The 17,539-nt window shown below is 36.4% G+C and overlaps 1 protein-coding gene across 4 annotated transcripts in view; it reads right to left on the reverse strand.

The window, feature by feature from the left end:
* The window catches only part of POLQ (DNA polymerase theta), a 158,119-nt gene extending 143,473 nt beyond the window's left edge, over positions 1–14,646 (reverse strand). For 2 of the 4 annotated variants that reach the window (XR_006207137.1, XM_042955297.1), the window contains exons 1-7: positions 14,358–14,644; positions 13,708–13,887; positions 11,596–11,726; positions 9,790–9,946; positions 8,041–8,149; positions 4,066–4,285; positions 1,343–1,490 (exon numbers count right to left, since the gene is read on the reverse strand). Coding sequence is in view for 3 of the 4 variants with exons in the window: in XM_042955297.1 (XP_042811231.1) it covers positions 1,343–1,490; positions 4,066–4,285; positions 8,041–8,149; positions 9,790–9,946; positions 11,596–11,726; positions 13,708–13,887; positions 14,358–14,538 (1,126 nt within the window). In the remaining variant the exon portion in view is untranslated. Of the gene's footprint in view, positions 1–1,342; positions 1,491–4,065; positions 4,286–8,040; positions 8,150–9,789; positions 9,947–11,595; positions 11,727–13,707; positions 13,888–14,357 lie in introns of all 4 variants that reach the window. The other 2 variants (XM_042955299.1, XM_042955300.1) reach the window with 2 other exon arrangements.
* Between the last annotated feature and the right edge of the window lie 2,893 nt (positions 14,647–17,539).

The following is a 17,539-nucleotide window of genomic DNA, read 5'->3' on the forward strand; positions in this document are numbered from 1 at the left end:
ATAATTTCAGAATTTAAACTTCAGCTTTACAAAAAATGTGCTGCCTTGTCTTTACTTTTCTAGTGAAAAGTTCATCATAGCCCAGGCTCCAATTTAAGCACCAGGATTTGGGAACCCTTGTGATAAATCAAAATGACAGAATCTCAAGCAAAGAAGGTAATAATAATATTTCTGGCTATCAAAGGAATTTAAGTTATTATGGTACAACATAAAGAATATAAATGGCATAGTATAGGAAACATCAATCAGGAGGGAAATAAAAGCAGTATTATAATGTTGGGCTGGAGTCTTCCCAAAATAAACTTCAAGCAAAGTTTACTTGTTAGATCTAAGCTTGAGGTATCTATCACCTATCCTCATGACTGCAGTAGCATAATGAATTCATAAAATATCCTAATATTCTGTGACCAGAACTGGTTGGTCTCTGTCTTCTCTACACCTATCTTGGACCCCAAGGGACCACAGGTTAGCAAAAGTGGTGAGGGAACAGTGCTCATCCTAGAATCAGTAAAATATATACTAATAGTCATAGCTATACACTAAATTATTACTCAGCAATAAAAAAGAATCAGTTTGATAGATTTAACAACCTGGATGAATCTTAAAAATACCATGCTGAAAGAAGCCAAACATAAAACACACAAACATACTATATAATTTCATTTATATGAAATTCTTAGAAAAGTCACAACTAATCTAGAGAAACAGAAAGCAGATCAGAGGTTGCCTGGGGCTAACAATAGAGAGGAGATTGATAGCTAAAGAGCAAAGATTACATTTTAGGATGATAAAATGTTCTATATGTTCATTAGAGTAGGGATTAAACAAATGTATACAATTGTTAAAATTCATTAAATTATGTAATTCAAATGGGTACCTTGTATTGTGTATAAATTAAACCTTAATTAAAGCTGCTTTTAAAATACATATGTGTTTATATACATACATATGTATATGTGTGTGATTCTTTCTTAGAGTTTGGAAATATAAAGAGAGAGATGTCTGATTTCTCCAGAAAAATGTGCATATGAAATTTTATATATAATTTAGGAGCTTCAAAGATATCTCTCAAAGCCCATGGACCCCAGATGAAGAATCTTGTATGTTTAGTAGTATGCACCTGTATAAATCCAGTATTACAAAAATCTGAAGGTTAGCCTGAGTGTATGTATACATTGTCTATAATGAGGATAAGGAGAGGAGCATAGTTTTGTAAAGGAGTGTCCAGTGGGCAGGTGGAGGCAATGATCAAAGAGAACTATACTTTATTTATATAATCATTAACATTACTTTTAAGCAAATATACTGAAAATAGAGGCTTTCATTTCCATCAGTAACTTACCCTCAGCTTGATGGTGTAGGTTACAAAACTCACGGGCAATGATATCTGCCAACTTCTCACACCATTTCTTTGATGGACAGAAAAGTAATACTGAATGGTTATCACAAATGGTCTCATAACATAAACTAACAACATGGTCCTCATCTCCCTAAAAAAGAAAGAGAAATAGTCATTTTAGTGGTCTTTCAAAACATTTCACATCAGTTTCAAGTCACTCATTTTGCTTATTGGGGAAGGTTTTTTTTTCTACTGAAAGGTATAATAAAAACCCGTTACAAAGTCAGTAACAAAGAAAAAGCAAGAGAAAAAAAAGAAATAAGCTTCCTTATGATGCAAGGTAATTTCAGGTAGAACAAAGTATATGTAAATGTCTAGTAGCCCAGTGAGTTCTCAAAACTGGAAGGTCAGTGTGTTTAACTGGATTAATTCATTCATTCATTCACTTGATGAACAAACATTTACTACATACCAGATACTGTTCTAGGTACTGGAGATAAAGAACAAAGCAGAAAAAAAGCTCTGCCCTCAGAATTTTACTACTCCAGTAAGAAGGGATTGATAATAACAAAAACAAGCTAAGTAAAACGCACAGAATTTTGAAGAGTGCTAAAAATAAAATGGAAAATAGGGACCAGGAAAGGGAGGACATTATAATTTAGATGAGTTAGCCAGGGAAGGTCTCAGAAAGTGACATTTGAGTAAAGGTCCAAAGGTGAAAGAGTAAACCATGCTGATGAGTGGGGGGAAAGCATTCCAGACAGAGAGAACCTGAGGTAGAAGATTCTTGGTATATCATAGAACAGCAATGTGGCTGTGGTGGGAGTGAGAAGGAATGTAGTAGGTGAGCTCAGAGCACTAAGGGGCTGGGGACAGATCACATAGGGCATTATAGGCTACCAAAAAGAGGCTGGCCTTCATTCGAAATGAAACAAGGAAGCATTCCAAGTTTGGGAACATAATGGTTATGTGATCGGATGCTCATTTAAAAAGAAAATTTTTTTAATGTTTTTATTTATTTTGGAGACAGAGAGAGAGTATGAGCAGGGGCGGGGCAGAGAGAGAGGGAGACACAGAATCTGAAGCAGGCTCCAGGCTCTGACCTGTCAGCACAGAGCCCGACACGGGGCTCAAACTCAGAGACTGTGAGATCATGACCTGAGCTGAAGTCAGATGCTCAACCGACTGAGCCACCCAGGCACCCCTCGGATGCTCATTTTAAATAGATCACTAGCCCCTGATTTAAGCATAGACTGAAAGGGAGAAGGTGGGAAATAGAAAGATCAATTTGGAGACTATTTCAATAATCCAAATAAGGGTCAAGTGATTCAAATAGGGTGGAGGCATAGACATAATAATAGAAAGAGATTAATAGGACAGTAAATAAATGTGTTTACATATATATTTCATTGAGGTAACCAAGGCACAGTCTGCTGCAGTTTGGGGTACTGAGCAAAACAACTGAATAAGATTCCATGCCAGGCATACAGAGGCTACAAATGCAGACCTATGAGAGTACTGAAACGCGAATTTACTCCTAGTACCAACTCCAGCTGTTTCAGTACTCAGAGGCACAGCTCTTTATAAAATGTGAAGATGCCCCACTCCACAGATGATGAATCAGTTTTTTAATGTCAGGATTGAAAAATCAGACCTAAAAAAATACTGTGAACTAAAATTTTTTAACTGTATTTATCGGTGTGTGAGGAAATTTATCATTCATCAAACACTTCCTAGATGCCAGTTTTTTAAAACCATACTTCATTCTTACAATAAGTGTTACATCGCATTTTATAGAGGAAGACAGTATGTTCAGAGAGGTTTTGTGATTCAACTAATATCAGTCATATCAAGAATCTCTATGGAATACCAGAAATAGGTCTGACTCCAAAAATGTTTTTCCCCGTTACTATATAATTACTACTTAACAAAAGTTTCATTTTCCACATTAGTATTTAGTAAGTAAACTAAACCATAAGAAAATCTTTTCCCAGTTAAAAAGAAAAATCTACAAAATTAGTTATTACTTATTATTTATATTATTTTCTATTACTTATACTTACTGGAAATGATAATTTTTTTTTAAGTTTGACAGAGTATGAGTGGGGGAGGGGGAGGGGCAGAGAGAGAGGAAGAGAGAGAATCTCAAGCAGACCTTGCACCGTGAACAGAGCCTGATGCAGGGCTCAAACCCAGCAACTGTGAGATCATGACCTGAACTGAAACTAAGAGTCGGACGCTTAACCACCTGAGCCACCCAGGTGCCCCACAAAACGATAATCATTTAAATTCAAGGCACAACTACATTTCCTCTCTCACCATCACCACCAGTTATTTAAGATGAAACCAATTAGCTTAATATTAAGTAATCCTTCTGGGGCACCTGGGTGGCTCAGTCGATTGAGCAATCGACTTCGGCTCAGGTCATGATCTTGCGGTTCACAGGTTCGACCTTTGGGCTCTGTGCTGACAGCTTGGAGCCTGCTTTGGATTCTGTGTCTCCCTCTCTCTCTGCCCCTCCCCGATCACACTCTGTCTCTCTCTCTCAAAAATAAATAAAAAAAATTTTTTTAAATAAAAAAAAATATTAATAATCCTTCTGATGGTGATGTAAAGCATATTCAACTACTTTGCAACCACTAACTTATATAACTCAAAAATTGTTAACAACTTGCTAGAAAATGCAGTCAAACACTGGGAATACTTATCGAAGAATACTGACTTACCTTTACTTGTAGACGGGGCTGAAATTCCCTCACAAGTTTCATTGAAGAATCATATATAGAATTTCCAATTTTTACTGACTCCAACAGTGGTACAGGACGAAAGTTGGTGTGGTAGAGTTCAGCATTTAACCAGGAAGCCACAAGCTCCAAATTAGGAAGAGTAGCACTCATGCCAACAATCTGCACGGCATTAGACAGAGGACTGGCTAAATCTGTCTGGCTGTAAAAAATAAACGAAAATGATGTTAAAAGACACATAGTATTAATTACAAATAGTGTTGCTAACAATATTTTTGTTCATGTCCTTCAGGACATACACCAAGTCATTTTTAAGGTACACACCTAGAAATAAAATTACTGGGTTATAACTTATCTTCAATTTTATTAATGTCAAACTGGTTTCCAGAGACGGTACCAAAGTATCTCCATAATCCATGTGTGTTTTATTGTTCCACATCTTGTCACCACTTAGTTAAAAAAAAAAAAAAAAAAGATGCCAATCTTTTTTTTCTTTTTTAATTTATTGTCAAGTTAGCTAACATACAGTGTAGTCTTGGCTTCAGGAGTGGATTCCATGATTCATCACTTACATATAACACCCAGTGCTCATCCCAACATGTACCCCCCTTAATGCCCATCACCCATATTCTCCAACCTCCAAACCCCCATCCCATCAACCCTTAGTTTGTTCTCTGTATTTAAGAGTCTCTTATGGTTTTCCTCCCTGTTTGTAACTTATTTTTCCTTCCCTTCCCCTATATTCATCTGTTGTGTTTCTCAAATTCCACATATGAGTGAAACCATATGATATCTTTCTCTAACTGACTTATTTCACTTAGCATAATACCCTCCAGTTCCATCCACGTTGGTGCAAATGCCAATCTTTTTAATGTTAGCCATTTTGGAAAGTGTGTGGTAATATCCCCTTGAGGAAGTAGTTTACATTTCCTTGATTAGTAATGGTATTAAGACCATTTCATGTTTATGGACCATTTGGATACCATCTTATAAATGCCTGTTGAAGGTGCTTGCCCATTGACGTATTGGGTTTTTTCTTCTTGATCATAGAAGTGTGTGAATGTTCTAGATAATAACTTTCCTCTTTCAATAAGTTTTTCTCTTGTCTTTATTTATTTCCTTCTACTTTCTGTGGCATTATTTTACTATTCTTTTTCTAAGTTCTTGAGATGAATAATGCATTAATTTTTCAGTCTCTCTTCTTTAATAATATATGCACTTTATACTATCAAGTTCCCTTTAAACTTTAGCTACATTTCAAAAGTTTTGTTAGGAGATATGCCTTCAAACTATCTTCCAATTTCTACTGTGATTACTTTTTTGACCCAAAAATGGGTCAAAATGTTTTTCCCAATTTCCAGTGTGAATTTTCTAGTCATGCCTCTCCTATATTTATTTCTAGTTGAATCCCATTTGTCAGAGAATACATTTTAAGTGACTTAAACCCTTTAAAATATATTGCTTTATGGCTCAGCATTAGTACAAATTTACTATGTTCATTGAAAGGAACATTCTGCTTTTATTTGGTAATTCTTCTACATACATCCATTAGGTCAAATTTGGTAATTGTATTAGTCACATCTTCTATATCCCTACTGCTTTAGGACATAGATGATTATCTCCATGTTTTCTCATATACTGCAAAAGGTGTTAAAATCTCCCTAGACTGAAACATAAGAGCTCCCAGATTGAAAGAATCTATTGAGTACTGAGTACAATGAACAAAAATGGAACACCAAGACACATCAGCATGAAATTTCACAACACTGAGAAATAAAAGGAGCCCTAAAAACTCCCAGAGAGAATTAAAACATTTTATACAAAGGACAAAGGATAAGCATGGCATGGGATTTCTCAACACTAACAAGAAAATGAAGTAATGTCTTAAAAACTCTAAAGTTTTTAAGTAATAAGTAGTAAGTAAGTAGTAAGTAGTAAGTAACTTAAGTAAGTAACTTAAGTAGTAAGTAAGTTTTTAATGAAGTAATGTCTTAAAAACTCTAAAGGAAATCTTGACTTTTATACCTGGACAATCTATGAGATAGCTATAAAACATTTCAGACATGAAAATTTTCAAAAAAAATCACATGCGTAATAGCCTGTACACTAAAATAAAGTGGATTTTCCTGAAAGATGTCCTCACCAAAATGAGGAAAACATAAATTATCCAAAAAAGGGGTGCTCTGATTCAAGCAAAAAGTAATAGGAATGAATGATAATGATAAAGAAAGATCCTAAAATAAGTGCTGTGCAGCACATACATATGTAGTTTACCCACCTATCCAGATTGGAACAGTTCAGAAGGCTTTTGGAGAAACTTCAAGAAGATGAATTTGGTATAATAGCAAATGTGTTAAAACATATTGGATGAAAATTTACATAAGTGGGAAAGAGGCTGGAGGTCAATCAGTGATAAGGACATAGAAAAACAAACCAGTAGGGTGCTCGGGTGGCTCAGTCGGTTGAGCGTCCCACTCTTGATTTCAGTTCAGGTCATAATCCCAGGACTGTGGGATGGAGTCCTGCATCAGATTCCATGCTGAGCATGGAGTCTGCTTAAGATTCCCTCTCTCCCTCCCTCTCCTCTTCTCTCCAGTTCACACACTCACATAATAAATACAAAATAAAAGAAAAACAACAACAACAAAACACAGGCCATCAAACAAATAAACAAAAAAACATTTATTAATTTCAGAGAAAATAAAACATTATTTAGAAAGTAAAAGTAGTCACAATATATACTACATGGCTCAGTTGGCAATGGCATGTATAGTCCTAACAGCATAACACTAAATATTGATCTGAGCAAAATTATGACATAACAGTATTTGGAGAATGGGAAGGTGATGAGAAGACAGAGACTGTGGGGTGGAGGGGAGGTGATGGGAGACTCGGTTGGGTAAGTAAAGAATATAAAAAAGAGCTAGGATTTGAAGGGGCACATGTACCCCAATGTTTATAACAGCACTATCAACAATAGCCAAATTATGGAAAGAGCCCAAATGTCCATCGACCGACAAATGAATAAAAAAGATGTGTTATATATATATACAATGGAATATTACTTGGTGATCAAAAAGAATGAAATCTTGCCATTTACAACAACAGTATGCTAAATGAAATAAATCAGGCAGAAAAAAAACTATCATATGATTTCACTCATATGTAGGATTTAAGAAACAAAACAGATGAACATAGGGGAAGGAAGGAAAAATAAGATAAAAATAGGGAGGCAAACCATAAGAGACTCTTAAATATAGAAAACAAACTGAAAGTTGCTGGAGGGGAGGTAGGTCGGGAGACGGGCTAAATGGGTAACGGGCATTAAGGAGGGCACTTGTTGGAATGAGCACTGGGGGCTATATATAAGTGATGAATCACTAAATTCTATTTCTGAAACCATTCTTATACTATATGTTAACTAACTTGGATTTAAAGAAAAGTAAAAAATAAATACATACATACATACTGAAATGAGAAAAAAAGAGCTAGATCTTCATCTTCCACAGTAAGTAATCAATATAAACTGTAAAACTAAAAACTCAAGTGGTTACATTTAGAGATAACACTATAAATAATTGTTTTTAAAGCTATGAGAGTTGAAAGTAGTTACCTCTGGTAAGTGGAGGATGAAGAAATGCTATTTTTCAAAATTAGCTTTGACTACTTAAATACAATGAATGTATAACTGACAAATACAAAAACTGGATTTTTAAAATTTTATCATAAAAATGGTGAGTAGTCAGAAATTTTTAAATGTTTACAAAATAAAATCACTCTCAGTCTTATGTACTTCTTTTGGAATAAAAACTAACTGCTATACATGAGTTTGTTCTAAATAGGCACTATTCTACTTCTTTAATTTATTTAATTCATACCTATTTTGCAGACATTTTCTCAACATTTCTTTCTCAACATTGCTAGAATCTCAGGAACTCAGTTATTTCAGGTACTTACCAAGATGCTGACTTATGAGTAATATAGCAAATCTTAGTCAGCAAAAGTTCCAGCAGATACCCTCGGTGAGAGTCTCCCAGCATATGCAATTCATCCACAACCACCATTCCTAGATTTTACAAAATTTCACAATTTCAAGAAAAATTTTAAAAGACCCAATATCTTATACAGTAAGTAGCTGTCATTACTATAATATATTGCAGGTGATACAAATTTCTAACCCTAACACAAAAATTAGATTTCACATAGTAGATGATCCTTTTTCAAGACATTTCAGGCATCATAAGTGGTCCTACTATAAGTATTCTGGATCTAAAAATCAATGATTAGCTAAATCAGGGCTAACTCAGAGAAAACTGCCTCTTATTACTCAGACACTTCTTTATTGGCAACCTTGTAGAAATGTATGTACAATGAGACATCAAATACATTTATGACAGTTATTCAGTGTATTGACTTTTCTATGGGGGAAAACAGCCAGGGCAACCATACTGATGTTAGGAAGTTGCTTAGAAAAACAAGATCAGATCAAGAAGAAAGAAGTGATTTTAAGAGATGTTTTTGTTGGAAGTGATAGGCTAGTGAATCACCCTACTACAAAACATAAATATGACCGTAATTCCCTTCTCCACTACTTAGTGAATTAAACCAGTCTGTGCACTTGGAATAGTGCTCAAGAATAATTGAAAATTTAGTATCAACCAACACCTCCTTTAAAGGTCATCATGTCATGGTTTTCACAGGCGGTGGTATCCTCCCTACAAATCTTGCCCACCAAAATCAAGATCTTTCAGGTCTATTTCCTAATGGCATGATGTTCCTTTTTCTCATTGGTAAGCTATCTCAAAATCATATGGCATGATAAGTTATTTCAACATTTATTCACTCACTCATTCAAAAAATATTTATTCTCCCTAGTGTGCCAGGCACTGTGCTCAATATATTAGATATAAGACTTAATAAGATTCTATTGCAATCCTCAACGTATTTATAATCCAATTGGATCACAAGTAATAAGACAATTCTGATACAAATTGGTGAATGTGATTTCTCTAAGCTTTATAGAGCAGAGCCATGTCTTATTAATCTTTGATTTCACTCCTCACTCCTAACCTACTCCTACTTTACCATTTAAGTTCACCAGGATCTCAATGAATGGCTAACTGATATTCCTGCTGCTTCTGTTGCTGCTACAACCATTCTCTTCCTGTTGCTATCTCTACATAGACTTTCCTAAGAGGTTATTAAAGAAAAAAAAAGTATTAAGGTAGAAAATCTTCCTAGAGTCCTAAGTTCAAATACAGTATCAGCTTCTATAGCTCCCTACAATTTCCCTGCTAAATGGTAGCCTCTGAGAAGAAGCCAAATCTAGATATCTTAGCATTAGAACATGATAATGAATATACATACACAGTAACTGTGGATATGACAGAACCAGCCCCAGCATGCTTCCTTCTATTCTTGGTAAAGTTTAGACAGAAGAGAAATAATGAGAAATGACTTGAGGGCTCAAGGATATCCTCTATGTTTTGTAAAGTATATACAAGGAAATAGTCAATTAACAGCAGCAGGACACAATTTTTTTTTTTAAACAGAGTTCCTAACATTACAGATGCCAATTCTCAACTTCAGAAATAGATGACAAGACAGTAAGAAAAAACATGGGACACGTAGAAATCACAAAAGCTTCACTCCATTCCAACAAAAAATAGCAACAGAAAGTATTTGCTTATTTCCTACTTTTCTTACCTAATAGGTCCATCTTATTTTCCTCTATAAGGCGATTGATTAGACCATTGGCTCTCTCAATGGTGCAGACAGCAATATCCAAGGAAGAGAAATGCCTTGTGGGGGAGGCGCTGCCCATATAACCGTCCACATTTATTCCTACTTCCTGAAACAGACTCTGAATTGAGTAAAAAGGAACAATACAGGTAAAAATATTTGAAATTCATGAATTGTAGATTGGTTCTATTCCACGACACAGACATAAGTATCAAAAGATATTTATTAGATTACTGTTGGTTGTTCCTAGCCAGGATACACTGGTTCTTTTTAGAATCATATACTAAAAATATGAAGTTTAGAACTGACAAAACTCAGAACAGAGATTTTCTGTTAAGACAAAGCCAAATAAAATTAAGTATGCCATTTTAATGATAGTATTAAAGCAGCATTTCCTAGAGCTATTTATAGAAATTAAAATTGGGGGAAAAAACTACCTTAAGCACTAAATTTTTATTCTAAAAACATGCAAGATACTAGGTCTTTTTTTAAACACTAATGTAACACTTTAAGAAACAAATTTATACTTCATGAAAAAAATATTCTTACTATACCACTAATTTTTTATACAATGGAAGTTTTCAAAAGTCAAATGCAGTGGGACTTTGATGTTAATTTTCTTTTAGTTTAAATTGTAACTAACATACCTTCTTAATAAAAAGGATCCTTTCATCATTTTGTTACTTTGGTCTAAGTTGAGAGGATGTGGGACCAGCTTTGTTGGCTATTTGGCCTCTGAAATAACTGTTAAAAAGATTTATAGAACCATTGAACTTGAGAGCTGTTCATTCAATAAAATGTTTCTGAGTGTTTATTGAGTTAACCCATAGTTTGAGGGTTAACATCCTCATTTTAAGAATGAAAATACTGATGCCCAGGAGATTATGTGCCTGGTCTGAAAACATAGTTAATGGCAAAACTGGGACTAGAATCCAGATTTTCTGGACCACCAGTACAATAGTCTTGCCATTCCAACACGGCATTTTTTCACTGCAGAAATCACAATAGTAACTTTATTCTACTTAATGAAACACTGTATTTGTAAAAATGGCTTAAAAACCAGTGAGTATCATACAAATAAAAAACATTACTCACTTTTGCAGAATAGAACAGACCACAGGCTTGAAGTGGTATATGATTCTACCTAAGCACCAATGGATTTTGTTCTTCTTCCCTTAAATATTCCTGAACGGCTCTCAGGATAGGATATGTTTCTGTAAATACCCTTTCCTTTCCACGTTTCTCTCTAATCCTACTATTCAGCTAAAATGCTGATTTTTAATTTATGACTCAATCAGCATGAGTATTATGTTTACTTCCTAAGGGAAAGTTTATAAATTTTAACACAATTTCCAATCATTCTTTTGATTTGATGACCCTTTCTCTTTTATGCAATATTTTTAAAGTTTCTCTTTGGGGCGCCTGGGTGGCTCAGTCGGTTGAGCGTCTGACTTCAGCTCAGGTCATAATCTCGCAGTTTGTGAATTCAAGCCCCGCATCGGGCTCTGTGCTGATAGCTCAGAGCCTGAAGCCTGCTTCGCATTCTGTGTCTCCCCGTCTCTCTGCCCCTTCCCTGCTCATACTCAGTGTCTCTCTGTCTCTCAATAATAAGTAAATGTTAAAAAAAAATTTTTTAATAAAAAAAAAAGTTTCTCTTCATAAATGGTCAACTTTCAAAGCAACACTGGGATGCAATAAAAGAAACTTATTATTAACACAGCCCCAATAACAGGTCTTATCACAATAATGTTCTTAGTACAAGAACATTACCTGGAGATAGTATTTCTTCTCTTTAGCCACAGAGACAAAGGGCAAAATAAACAAAGCTTTCTTCCGCATTTCCAAAACCCTCTTCAACATAAGTAGTTCAGCAACAAGAGTCTTTCCAGCACTTGTCGGAGCTAAAACATATTATTCCATAAGGTTATCATAAAGAGAAGTAATATTTGACATACTGCACAAATAAATGTTTTAAACCACATCCAGTAACTACAGGGCCTAAGACTAACCTATCATTAAGGCCCCTACTAGCATTTGAAAACTTTACATGCTTAAACCCCACTGACTTCAAACCAGGGTTCTAGATAGCCTCACACAGAAGAGAATTATTAAACAAATCCTTTTTGGAACAATAAATGATGAATATTGAGTCCCTAGTTTGTATCTAAAGATCCTTTAAGTACTGAATGGTTAAAAGCCCTGCTTTGAGGAAGGAGATAAACAACTTTAATATATTGTGATAGGAACTATGATAGAAGCTGAGAGAGAAGAGCTGTAACAAAGTTTATGGAAAGGAAATAGAAGTTATGAGAAGACAATGGAAGAGGAAAGGAATGTCAAGCAAAAGAAACAGCATGTGCAAAGGCCTGGAGGAAAACCTGGTGAATTCAGATGACAGTAATTTAGTAAGCCTGAAATAAAATCAGTAGGAGTAAGAGAAGATAAATGAATGTGCCACATGAAAAAGAATTTTATAATCCCACCACATAAGGACTTTAGAATTTATCCTGAAAGCAACACAGAATGATGAGTTTCATAAAAAGGAGTGGCAAGATCATGTACTTTATAAAGACCACTTTGGGTGCAGAGGCAGAACAAAACCAGAGAGAAAAGATAAACTAGTTATAAGGCTACTCCATAATCTAGAAGATGATAGCATAATCTACAAGAGAGAGGATAATAAGCTAGGTTATGTACCTAAAAACAGAGAGTAGTCAGAATCAAGCTATTTGGGATAATACACACTGGACTTGGTAATTAATTGATATAAGTTGGTGACCAGAGATATGAATGACACTCAAGTTTTGGTTTAAGCAGTGGAAATGGTCAGGCCATTCTACCACTGTCACCAGTTAGCATTTATTGTGTACCTTCTACATGCCAAGAACTCTTCTAAGCATTCTCTCATGCTTTCTATTAATATGCTCTCTATTAAATGCCACAGGCGGCAAGTGTTAGTTTTCAAACCCAACCAATCTGATTCCACACGCTGAACTTATTTCTAATGATAACTCTGTATTTGCTGCAGCCATAAGGAAAGACCTGGATCACTCAACTTCAGAGAAAACTGATACAAAGAAAGTGCATCTTACCAAGTAAGTTCTAAAGTCAGCACAGTAAAAAAATTAAGTAGTATGAATGCCAGAGTTGCTCTTGAAAGCCTATATATATCTTCTATAAAGCAAATTACACCCAGTTTTGTGTATGCAACCCTGTAAAGCGAGTCAATTTATAAATAAATAATGTATAATGTTCATACACCGTAAGGCAACTGAGATCAACGGGGCAGGGGCAGGGGCAGGGGCTGGGGGGGGGCGGGCAGGGAGAACAGATTTACATTTCCCTTGCACACTCATCCTGGGACATGTTTGTTGAGAGGAATGGCAAGCAGAACAGCTCTCCTCAAATTGTCTGCTTTTGGGGGCACCCGCGTGGCTCAATCTGTTGAGCGTCCGACTATGGCTCAGGTCATGATCTTGCAGTTTCTGAGTTCAGCCCCACATCAGGCTCTGTGCTGACAGTTCAGAGCCTGGAGCCTGCTTCGGATTCTGTGTCTCATTCTCTCTCAAGCCCCTCCCCCACTTGTGCTTTGTCTCTCTCTGTCTCTCCAAAAGCAATGTAAAAAAAAATTTTAATTGTCTGTTTTGCTCTCTACCAACCACCAATATAATGGAATTTGCATAATTTAAGTATGTATATGAGACTCCACTTTTCATATTTTAAGACTTAAGACTTTCTCTAGTTATAAATCACTCTCATTCACTTTTTAAAACTACCTCATAACTACTACCTTTTAACTACTTCATAACCACCTCAATAGAGTATCCTTTACATTCATGTCTTTAAAGTAATAAAGAAATTAATTTGCACAAATTTTAATACCTGAATAGACTAAATTCTTTCCTTCCAGGACTTGTCCAAGCAAAAGGCACTCTGCCTGCCACTCAAACATCTTTTTTACACCAAAACTGTGATATTTCTCCAGAACCGCTGCAGGAAGTCCCCAGTTTGCCAACAGCAACTTGTCCATTTGATCGTCAGAAACTGTCTGCTTGCATTCCCCTTTCAGGAAAGAAAAAAGTAATTAAGAGTTGAATCTAATTCTAATATATGACTTCAGTAGTCCTCCACCGTGTTTTGGAATCCCTGTGTGTTGGAGTGAGGCTATATAGAGCATATCCTGACATAAAGCATTTTCCCATATAAGGATCTGTAAGGAGTCCTGGGCACTATTAGGCGTTGAGCCTCCCACAGATGATTAGACTGGCCACTAGGAAGTTGTTTCTGTAAAGGTCGAATGACCCACAAACCACTTGAATATTATCACGAGGCTGTTGCCCAATATGCACGTCCATGTCCTAACAGAAAGTGACCTTCCACACCAGTCAGGAGTCACAAACTGAGAAAGGGAGTAGAAGCCTAGCAGGCTGTGCAAACAAGCAAGCTCTGTGCTGTAATTACGTACACCTTCTGACACGTGGCTGGGCAGAGCTGCCCACCTCACCCGCCGCCCCCAGAGGGCCCGAGAGTACCTGCAGCTGCTGCTGGCGGGCGACCGAGGTCCTTCAAGCAGCGCCCCAGGCCTGGGGGAGGACTCAGCACCGGCCCTGAGGGGAGCAGGGGGCTGTCATTACTGTCACAGCAGCTTCCCGAGAAGGAGTCCGAGCCTGATGCTGAACGTCGCCGTTTCCCACTCCAGCGCGGAAGATTCATCGCGAACTCTTCTTGGCCATTCAGGGAAAGCCACAGTCCCAGCGTCTTCCCACACGGTAGAAACAGGGCCTGGTGACAGGTGTAGTCACCATCTTCCCGCCACGGTTTTCAAACAGACCTCCCAACCCGCGCCGGAACCATAGAGTTCTCAGTGGTGAGAGTATCCTGAAAAACCATAGAATCGTGGGGAAGGAGCGTCTCTCAGTGGTGTCCTAGACCTCCAGTCTCTAACCTTCTTTGTGGGTTAGGGTCAGAGAAGCTAAACTGGGCCTGGTTGGGGGGCGGGGAGGGGGGAGACTCGGTGTATATAACCTGCACTTATAATCGGGTTAGCCTAAGCACTTTTTTGGGTCCATTTCTGATTTGAATAGCAAGATTTACTAACTTCAAAAAGTGAGTTGCCCTTTATAGGTAGATCAGGGAAATAACTCTTCTTAAAGTGTTGTATTAAAAAATTATAGCAGATTATGTGTGCAAAATATTATACAAGTGAAACCTCGGATTTCTAGTGGAGCATAATCAGCCGCTCTCGTAGTGTATGATGGTGTGGCAGAGGCTATTTCTGCAGTTCCTGCTGTGGCCATCACACTCTGACGAATACGTGACGGCGAGTCGGGGACTGCTGGCAGATAGACCCCTTCGAAGTCTGTATTAACGCTGCAAAGAATGGGCTCTGAATGTGCCTGGGTGATCGTTCTAAGCCAAGAGCTTGTTGATGGACCTGTGCTCTACCTTTTGGCAAGGTAGAAGCAAACGCATTCTGGACGTAAACTGTGGCTAATTACCTAGTTGCATAATTAGTTTCACCAAGCAAATCTAGTAGGAGAAAGGCCTGTCCGTAAGAGGCTGCGCTATTCTATAGCACTAACGATCTCAAAAGGGCTGGTCCAGTAGAAAAGATTGGTTAGACGCCTGGAAAATAGGCACTTTAGAATTCTATGAAAACCTACCTTATTAAAAAATGTTTTTTAATGACAATATTCTAAAGTTCCACAAGATGGAGACATTACTCCACGAAGGAAACATTTTTCCTCGTTCTCTTTTATGCAAGTTCCCTGAATTCATTCTCTCAACCATTTATTGAGTACCTTCTGTGTATGTGGCAGGGAAAAGGCAGGAAATGGTTCCTGCTCTCAAAGAGAAAGAGCCTAGAGAAAGAGACAGACATTAAACAAATTAATAATTTTAAGTTGTACTAATGTTCAGGCAGAAATGAGCAGTGTTATCAAAGAAGTAGAAAGAATCCTAATTTACATTGTAGTCATGGAAGAACTTTATGAAATGTCCTATAGCATAGAGGTCAAGAGTGCGATTCTGGAGCCAATCAGTCTAAGTATGAAGACTTTGTAACTGATTTGGGGCAACTTGCTTAACCTCTTTGTGCATCCATTATTTCATGTATATGACAGTGATAATAATAGTAAACTGTTTGGTTTTTATGAACATTAAATAAGTCAATATGGGTAAAGTGCTTAGAACAGTGCCTCCCACATAATAAACGTTCTAATATTTCTCCCAATATAAACCCAGCATTTTAAGGAAGGTAATAAACCAAAAAAAAAAAATTCTCACAAATCTCACATTATTTTTATTATATGAACTATGATCAAATGAGGAAAATAATTAGGAAGGAAATGCAAGAAATAGTTCATGTCATCCCAGTAAAAAGCTTAGAGAATATTTTCAAATTTTCAAACATTCAACAACTGTTTCTAATTTTTAAAAAAAATCTTAAAAAAGAAAGCTACTTCTCAAAACTATTTTTTTAAATATTTAAAAAAATTTTTTGTGCTAACAGGTATTGTAATAATGTTAATACACCAGAAGTATTTCCCATCTGTCTTTTAATTGCATCTGAGCTTGTGTTCCTTAGGATTTTTATTTGTGGTAATTCTTCCAGGTCTGAATTAAAATCTTCCACAGGGAATGCCTGGGTGTCTCAGTCAGTAGAACATGGGACTCTTGATCTCAGAGTCATAAATTCAAGCCCCCCGTGTGGTATAGATTTTATTTACAACAAATAAAAAATAAATAAAATCTCCCAGAAAAAAAAAAACAAAACATCTGCACATATTTCTGGCAGTTTCTGGGAGACATCCAATTCTGGACCACTTTAAACTTAATCTCTGGGTTGATTTTTTTTTTTTTAAATATATGGAAGTAGGAGAATGATGTTAGACACTCAGACCCAGATTTGGACAGACTTCCATCCTCACCATATCAATCTGCAGATCAGACATTTCTCTCCTTTACTTACTAAGGGTGCTTCTTCTTGGGTTTTGACTTTATTTTCTTAGATCTTATCTCTCACCTGTTAGGAGCCCCAGACTCCTATCCCAGAATACATAATCCATTAAAATCCACACTCTAGATCACCATGGATCAGCAGACACCACTATGGAAAACTTTGGTTCTAGAGTTTCATTTGCTCATTTAGAATGTTTGAGTATTTGATTGATATTTATGTCCTACAAGGAATTCTCTGATTTTTACAATTTTACTCAGGAATTTTATTAAATATATTTCTTATATAACATCCAGAATTTTAAGAAGTGTGCTACACTAGAAGTGGTTTCTTGTTCAGCCTAATATTTCTGAAAACAAAAGCAAAGGAAACTCAAATGACAATTGATATACATTCAAATATGTCATCTGATTATTTTAGCCTGTACAAATAATAAAGTGATTTTTCCATTGAAATTGCAGAGGTTATATAAAAAATAAAATTTATGCAAACTACATTTGTGAGTTAATTAAAACAAAGTCATCTACCCAAACTGAATAAATTCTGTGCTTCTCATGTGGATGGAAGTGATTTGCAAAAAAAGGAGGAACCAGAAAATATCCAAGATCATAAATGGGATGCAAGTGGTGCTAATTGGAGCTAATGTGCTCAGACTAAAGGAGATGCTAATTAAGAGGATTTTCTATTTGAAGTGCAGTGGTTCTCAACTGGACAAGGGCAGTGGCTGCACATTAGTATCCCCTGGGGAGCTTTAGA

The sequence above is a fragment of the Panthera leo genome, chromosome C2 (genome assembly GCF_018350215.1).
Source record: "Panthera leo isolate Ple1 chromosome C2, P.leo_Ple1_pat1.1, whole genome shotgun sequence".
Classification (NCBI taxonomy): domain Eukaryota; kingdom Metazoa; phylum Chordata; class Mammalia; order Carnivora; family Felidae; genus Panthera; species Panthera leo.